The sequence below is a fragment of the Primulina eburnea genome, chromosome 5, assembly GCF_022965805.1.
Source record: "Primulina eburnea isolate SZY01 chromosome 5, ASM2296580v1, whole genome shotgun sequence".
NCBI classification, from domain to species: Eukaryota; Viridiplantae; Streptophyta; class Magnoliopsida; order Lamiales; family Gesneriaceae; genus Primulina; species Primulina eburnea.
In genome coordinates, this window is record NC_133105.1 from 2,723,025 (window position 1) to 2,732,263 (window position 9,239).

Here is a 9,239-nt window from a genome sequence, read left to right on the forward strand (position 1 = left end):
ATATATATATATATATATATATATATATGTATGTATGTATATGTATGTATCTCATTATACCTGTGTTTTTTAAAAAATCATTACACATGTTGAATAATTATTTTTAGTTTCTTAAACATTTTTTAAATGATCAACCAAATTCTATCTTTGCCCGGCCCGTTTTAAATATTCTAGATTTAGATTGTACGTTAATTTTTGGGTCATATTTCATTTCCAAGGCTCCCGGAGGATCTTTATTAGATGCAAACTGCAACAGTAAGTACTTTTTTTATAGTTATCTGTGACATTTCAATTAATTAGGTATATTGTAACCCTCAAAGCTCAATTAAGAAATATGATGACAAATATCATCAATTACAAAACAACCAAAAAATGATGATAATTGTAATAATCTTTATTTATTTATTAGCGTGATCATTTAAATTTATTGATCAACAACATATATATTACATATTTATCAATATTAGTCTCCACTATCTCCACATTACAAGAAAATCTCAAAAACCCACATTAGTTTTTTTTTCCATTTCAATTTCCAAGTGCATGAATGTGTATATATGACCTAATTAACAAGAACAGAACTGATTCATAAGGTTAACAGTCGTCAATTTTCTTCCCTTTCCCTCGATTCTGACTACACAAAGAAGGGATTTTCTCCTTGCTGAACATCAATCGAAGTGTAAGGACTATTGATTTGAAGCAACTCTTCAATCATTTGCAGTGCAATTCTTTCTTCTTCATCCATCATCAGTGCTTCATTCCCGTAGCTCTCCTCTTTTCGTTCCGTGTTAATCGAATCCACGTCGACTTTTGCTCCAAACTCAGCGTCTTTCCCATCATTGTTCTTCTTAAACTCGACCCTCGTAACCCATTTGGAATCAGAAGTCGGGCCTGCGCGTTTCTGCCACACCCCAATCCTCGAGTTCTCGGTATCGAGCCTCAGACAAGTAAGTGATGGAGAAGGTGCCTTGCTGCACTTTCTTAGCTTCGCATAGAGGATTTCTGACAAGGGTTTTGATGATGGATTCTTATTAACATCGTTCTTGATACTCTTCCACTCGTCGTGGTCGGGATTTTGAATCACTGGAAAGTTCGTCTTTGCATTCCTTCCGTTCATTAAAATGGCTGCTTCATCGTATGCTCTTGCCGCCTCTTCTGCTGTGTCGAATGTACCTAACCACACCCTTTTCTTCCTGAAATTTAATCGAATTAGCTAACTTAATAAACATGCATATACCCAAAAAAAACCTCATCTTTGAAGAAGAATATGTACGTATATATATATCTAGATATCAAGGTGTGTGCATGGGACTGTGATGTTTAATTTAGAAAATTACGTAAAAGAAAATAAAATAACTGAAATGGATTGATATATGGATAAAGCAACACTTACAGTAGAGGGTGGCGAATTTCAGATACCCAAGATCCCCAATGGCGTTGCCTCACACCCCTGAACTTTTTTGAATGAACCATAATTTCTTATAAAAATATTTATATATATGTGTGTATCGAAAACTAATGAAGTTTGTTTGTATATTTATGAATATCGAAAGCAAACTGAGAGGTCCTTTATATATATATATATATATATATATATATATATATATATATATATATATATATATATATATATATATATTGGTCTGTGTACGTACGGAAGATTAATGATTGAGCTCTTCTTCATTGTGTGCAACCACTTTATTGAATCCAAGATTTGACTACTTAACTTAATTATTTGTTAGTTTGCATGTGATATTATTTTAATTATATTATTGGCTAAAATCAAAACTTACAACTTATAATAATAATAATAATAAGTTAAATAATAATAATAATAAGTTAATTAAAAAAGTTACAATTATTAGTGAACAACATATTTTCAATAGGGATTAGCTAAAGTTGTCTTAGAGATAAGAAAAATTATAGGGTGTGGTTGCATCTATCTAATCCATAGAGTACTTTAATTACCTCCCATATGGAACCAAATAATAGGTTTAATTATCAATTGATTGTTTTATTTTACTTCTTTTTTACCTTTTTCTTGTGGAAAATTCTAGCTCTTAATTGTTGACACATATTGAGCCAATTATCTAGGAAAATTACATTTTTTTGTTCTATAATTTTTATTTTAAAAAAATTTTGATCTTGTTTTTATCATTTTTAGTCTTGTAACTTGTATGTTTTTTTATTTTTGTTTTTTTTTATCCGATTTCATCATGCATTTCATTTAAAAAAGGACCAAAAATGAAAGAAAAATATAAGTTAATTAAACGACCAAAATGAAAAAATATGACTTTGAATCTTTTATATAGTTATATTAATATCGAGAAGTCTACTTAAAATACATCTAATTTAATAAAGTTAATTTACATAGATAATAGTAGCACGTGGCCTCACTCATAAAATTAAGGTATATATATATATATATATATATATATATATATATATATATATATATATATATATATATATATATATATATATATATATATATATATATTTGCAACATTTCAAATTCATTACTCAAATAACTAGGTTGATCTTGAACGATGACCCAATAATGATTATAGATCAGGAAGACCTAATTAGCTTAGTGGCCTCGAAAGATGACCTAATAGCCACCTAATTTGACCATAAGACTTTTCTTAATTAAAATGTTGGATTAAATATTTGTTCATTTTTAATAAATGGGATTAAGTTAACGTAGTTGGGGTTACGTATAATTGGTGTAGAAGGGGAGATTAGGGTGCAAGAGAAACAGTAATTTCGAACCGCAAGAAGTGGTCTACCTAGAAATTTAGGGTCTTTTCCATTAAAAAATGGATGTTGACTATCAAAAAATTAATGACAGTATCATGTGAAGCCGCCAACCCATGTTTCTTAGGGCTGCTCATCAATTGTGACATATGATAATGATATACAAATATAAATACAAATCATGTATGATGAGTCATTGGTGACCACATTCTTGGATGCAAAAAGCTTTTGTCCTACAAGTTTTATTAACATGCATTTTTAGGAGTTCATTCTCCTTCCTCTATAGTCAATAAAGATGATCAGGACAAAAATTTTGAGTGTAAGGTTCATGAGCCTACCTTTTTTGGGTCATGTAATGATAGTTCATGCAATTTTATTCACATAATTCCCCACTCTTGGCAGTGAAATACGTGCCTCCCCACTCTCGAACTCAAGACTTATGTCCATGTCATAAGTACTTGGATTAAAGAGAACTGATACCAATTGAGCTACACGTACTACACTGTTAGGAGTTGTGAATTCTTTGAGTAAGGTTGCATGGACTATCATGAAGGCTGGTGATTGTAAGACCCAAAAGAGGTCGGTCCATGAGCCTTAGAGTAAAGGTTGGAAAAATATTTATTAACACGCATATTTTGGTTTAATTCTGTCTTAAACCAAAATTACGGAAGCAAACATGTCGATATAATTTGATTTGTTCATAGTTTTATATAAAAATTAATCATATTTCCAAAATATATTCAAATCAACTTGATTGAGTGACATATATATAGACTTACATATGTTTTTATACAAATTAAGAGAATATTAGAAAAGTAAATTTTCTATTTTACTTTTATTTAATGAGTGTGTTAATAAGATTTAATCTTTATTAGAAGTAGTTAATCTATTCAATTACACAAATATATTGGTAAAAAAATATAGAGAAAATAATACCATGAAAATTGAACTATATATTTACGATTGATGAAAAAAGAAATACAAAATTTATATTTGAAACAGACGAAATTCAAAATGTAAGCCTCAATATAAGTTAAGTATACATCCAGAATTTTCCAACATAATTTGCATCTAAATGCTAAGGGACGAGATATATGTGGTAAGCTCACACAATTTTAAAACAAAAATACTTTAGAAAAGAACTTTTAAAAATTAATTTCCTAGCTTGTATGAGGTATGTTGTCTGATTTTAATCCCTTTTTTTAAAAAAAAAAAATCGCCTAATTGTTTTCTTTAACATAATTCAAAAGTTAATCTGCTGTTGTGAAATATGAATTGGGTTTGTACTGATCTGTGTTCTTGCTGATTTTGTGTTTTAAAGTTTTTCATGGTAGTTGTAGGAAACTTCATCTACTGAACCCTGAGATTGTTATTATTTCAACAGAAAAGCTGAAATTTCATTTCCGTTGGCTGAAGCGGATAACTTTGTTCTTCTTAGAAACACATGTAATCACTGTCTCTACCATGATGTGAATTTAGAATGTGGAATTTTGTTTCTTGCATGGACTCCCCAGAATTGTTTAACAATCTGATTTGTGTCGTAAATATTATCGAGGTAATAGTTGAAGTGTTGAACCTAGTCTCGGGGCAAGAAGGCAGTTGCGCTCCATCAAGTGGGAAAAAACCTTAAATTTTTACATGTATTATTTTCTGCGAATGGAAATTCTCTCCCGCTTCCCATGGCCCCTCTCATTCAATAACTCGATTTTCCACTGCGCTTGGACACTGTTGGTTTGAAATGTTTGATGCCACTATTATTCCAAAAGTTGTCCCATTTTATCTTTGTATGCAGAAAATTATATCAGTATACTTGCTATTCGATACCTGAGACTGGAAAATTGGTCCCTTGATAGCTGTGTGGCAGAAGGGTTATATGATCGTTGTTCTCATATTTTCGAAGCTTTACTTTGTTGTCTCATACATTCAAACTTGTTATCATCGTTGTTTCTGCAGTTTTCTTTATGCTTAGTTTCTTACACAGGTCTTATGCTCTGGAACCAAAGCAGGCTTCTGTGGGTCGGCACTCAAAAGTCTCAGCACCAAGGAAAAGTTAGGGAGGCAGTATTGAGGTCCATAATTATGCATGCATCCTTCTGTCTTGAGCTGTATATATGGATGAATAGCAAACCTGATGTCAAAAAATATGGTGGATCAACTTCTTGGCATTGTGATTCTAATTTGTGGTAAATGTTGGTTTATTATATTATAACTTATCCTTCGTGTTAAGAGTTTTGTTGATTTTTTCACACATTTTAATGTACTAGCATAAAAGCACGTGCATCCGCACGTGAACCCAAATTCTAAATAACTAAAAATAAATTAATAATAAAAATATTTTTAATCTTTACATAACGTGATCAAATCCATCGAACAATATTTCGTTCGGAAAAAATAGATCAAAACAAATTATAAGAATTTGAAATAATGATTTACAGACGAAGTCTTAAATTGAACTAACATAACAATACAAATACAATGATATGAAAGGATTTAAATTGATTAAGCAATATAAGAGTGTAAATATAATTATATGAATATATTTTATTTAATTAAGCAATATAAGAGTGGAAGAAAACATTTTAGTATATGATGTTGATATTTATCTACTCATTACATCAATTAATAGATAAATATGTTCCTAAAATGTAAAAAATTCATCTTGAAAATCTAAAATAGTACTTACTTATAATTTTAGAATAACTAAGAATATATGACAACAATTTTTCATTTTAAGTTATATTCTAAACTATAACCACATAAATATCGTAAATTCGAAATATTTCAAAAACCTACATTTTGGTAGTCAATAAATTATATAAAAAATAATAAAACATTTCATTAGCTAAAGAAAGCATATGGATACAAATTGTATTTTGAGAAAAATAATAATATATTTAAACACAAGAATTGAAATTAAAGTAAATAAATACTTTATTCACCTCTTCTAAGGATGACAATGGGGCGGGGCGGGGCGGGGCGGGGCGGGGCGAGTTCGGAGTTTGGGATAGTAAGCTCATATCCTCACCGAACTACTTTAGAGATTTTAAAAAATACCCGATCCCGAACCCCAACCCGAAAAAATCGGGGATCTCATCCCCGTTTCAGGTTTTCCCCGCAGGGTCCCAAACCCGTGGAAAAAGTTGTCATCTCTAACCCCTTCTATGTCCTAGATATATTTACTTAAAGCAGTAAACTAAGAAAACTTCATTTCCAACAATTTTATTAAATGGAGATTCATTTCCTTAAATTAATAATTGAAATATCACTATTCTATCTCAGAAAAGAGAAAAAAATGACACCTCTCTAAATTAATCTTTAGTGTCATGTATCATCATAATCATTGTCCTATCATTTTTTTTAAAATTACATTTGCTAAGATTCGAAGCTATTAACAGAAAATTTGATTCCTATTTGATTTGTCATTTTCCTCTTCTCGCTTGAACAAGTCCTGAAATCTCCATTCTATTTTCTGCACATATTTGCATCTGCACGAATATCTAGTTCCCGGCTAGATATGTTGGTCATAATGTCTAGCACTGTGATCACAGAACCAATAATCCCAAATTTCTTGATTTTTCATTAGATTCTTTTAAACCTGCCTATTAATTATATCAAATGTATTTAAATCTTTGGAATAATTTGACAAGTCTTTTCAAATTTCCCTTTCATTTCTATGTAATTAATTTGATATTTAAGTCTCTTAAAGAAGTCATGAACATACAATATATTAAGAATTTAACATCATACACACTAACACACACATTTATATAAAATAAATTATTTAAGAAAACCAACGAAAGGAAAATAATGATGATAGTAATGAACAGTGTGGTGACATCTTATTTCAATTTTTCAAATATGTTATTATTAAACTTTATATTATCATATTATTTTATATTTATCATGTTATTCTACTATTGGACATATAGTTAATATTTTTTATACATCTTCTTGTAATACTATAATTTATTTATTACTTAATTATAGATTGCACTTAAAATATAATTACAAAATTTTAATAAAATCATTAAAAAATATAGAAAGAAAATTAAAAGAATAAAACATTTAAATGTAGCATAAAGATCTATTATTTGATAAATTAATATAGGAGTTACATTTTATTATTGAAATTGTATAAATTACTACAATCAATGTATGTTGTAATGATAATTTATTAGCATTTTTGTATGTTGTAATGATAATTTATTAGCATTTGTTACAATTTTACATATATATATATATTTGTTGAAGTTTGCATGAAGGGTATTATAGACAATGCACAATTGAAAAACTTTTATAGGTATATAGACTTGCAAGAAGCACGTGCTATGCACGTGAATATTAATTATTTAATAAAAATTAAAATTTGTTTTTTCTTTAAAATTAATTTGAATCATTTTTTTTATTTATATTGTGTTTGTAAAATAAGATTCACAAAACACGCATTTAGTAAAACATATTTTTTCTATTTTTAGTTTAGTATAAATAGTTCATTTAATTCTTCCTTTGGATACAATTTTGGAAGCTCATTTCTCGCTGTAAGCCGAACAATGAAACCTCTCCATTTTCTGAGAAAAGTTCTTATGAGTCTTAACATATTGGTTTAGTCTTTTGTCATATTAGACGAATAAATTAATTAAGAACTTATATAGTCAAACTCTCCAAATTTTTCTAAGAGCTTCATATTTTATGAAAAATTAAAAGAATAAAAAATTTAAATGTAGTATAAAGATCAATTATTTGATAAATTTAATATAGGAATTACATTTTATTATTGAAATGATATAAATTACTACAATCAATGTATGTTGTAATGAAAATAGCATTTGTTACAATTTTACAAATATATCCTTACATGATTTTTTGAATTCATAATAAAAAGAAGACATTTGTGTCTTTTCACAATTGGAAAACAAATGAGTGATCCACACTTTTATAGGTATAGGTATATAAACTTGAGAGTACAACTTTTGACCATGTATATTAATAGTTGTAACACGGCTTATGGGTAGATGAGATCCTACCTATGTGAGCACTACTCTCACTTCATTTCAACGGGTAAGATCTTGCCGCACATACAATTTCAACAAAAAAAGTGGGTCCTATATATGCATGGTTAAATCTTGACCATTCACCCTATCATGGGGGCAATGCTCACATGGGTAGGATGAAATAAACTCGGCTTATGAAGGCCTGATGGTGACTAGCAAAAGGTTTCCTCAGTCTGTTCCTCTCCCTGTGAGTCAGTTATCCAGTTCTTGGTGCTTTATTCATTTCTGTTATCGATGTTTGTAATTTGGAGTCTTGTTAATTAATAAACCAAATAACTCTTCATACCAGAAAATGGTCGATTTTCTTGTTGATATATGGGACCAAGAAGGGTTATATGATTGAGGAAGCTCATGTTTTGAGATGGATTATTTCTAGACTGGTATTTTCTGTAAGTTTGACCTTGCAACACGGTCCAATGTACATTTTGAAATAGAAAGAGGGGCTTTGAAATGTTGGGAAATCGAGTAGTTTCAAGTGCCATCATATTGCAATTGTGTTGTGCCATGATATTGTGGTTTTAAGTTGTACCATATATACCACACTGGGTCTGAATCTGTTACCTAATATGGTGAAAGCTTTGGGAATTCTCTAATTTATTATAGTGTTCGATGGATTATGGATACTACGTACCATTCTCCTGATCTCCTCTAAATCCTCCTCTTGCTGGTAAAAATGTCGAACTCTGAATCACAGGCCTTCAAAAGGATCCAGCTTGGAATTATGCAAAATTAGTACACCCGTAGAAGGCCAAATAAATCGAAGTGCGATTTTCTGTGGGAAAATAAGTATGATAATGGCAAACCAAGCGAGAACTTCTGTTGATGTGAACCATTCTCTACCGTTGGTGCCACTGGTGAATTAAAATAGAATCCGAATTTGCCCTCCTTATGCACTGTTATATTCCTTCTTTTTTTTCATGATAATTAATTAAGTTAAGCAAACGAGGGTATTTCTTTCAAAAAATATATATATATTAGTCAATGATAATTGATAAATAAATTATTAATTTTTTGCTAAATGAGTTTTTATTTATATGAGGAATTGGTGAAAAAATTTAGAAAATATAGAATTTTGATATGCTGTTTATATATCATACACACTTATATGAGCATCAATGAGGCGTTCTTCACCTATTTGATATACAATTTATCTATGTTTCATCTTATTCAATAGGTTGGTAACACTTAATCGGTGCTCACGTTATAAGTCTATGCGATAGTTGTGCAGTTTATCAACACTGATGCCCCCAAGAGAACCCGGGCCCGGGTATGGACCCTGACCCGGAAGGTTCTCGAACTCGAGCAAGATCAGAACGGGGAAAAGATATTGAAGTACAATTACCTTCAGTGACCTGGTGGGAAGGACGCCCGGGGAGTAATCAGCTAATATCCGGGGTAAAAACTTCCCGGCTCAAGAAACACCTCAGAGGC

At 30.1% G+C, this 9,239-nt stretch overlaps 1 protein-coding gene across 1 annotated transcript; it reads right to left on the reverse strand.

Annotated features, from left to right (window-relative positions):
- Positions 1 to 526: 526 nt before the first annotated feature.
- LOC140832274 (ethylene-responsive transcription factor WIN1-like) lies at positions 527 to 1,534 on the reverse strand. The gene is made up of 2 exons (XM_073196184.1): positions 1,394 to 1,534; positions 527 to 1,193 (listed from the first exon to the last, which is right to left on the reverse strand). The coding sequence occupies exons 1-2, from the start codon at positions 1,471 to 1,473 to the stop codon at positions 635 to 637; spliced, it is 639 nt and encodes a 212-aa protein (XP_073052285.1). The 5' UTR covers positions 1,474 to 1,534; the 3' UTR covers positions 527 to 634.
- Between the last annotated feature and the right edge of the window lie 7,705 nt (positions 1,535 to 9,239).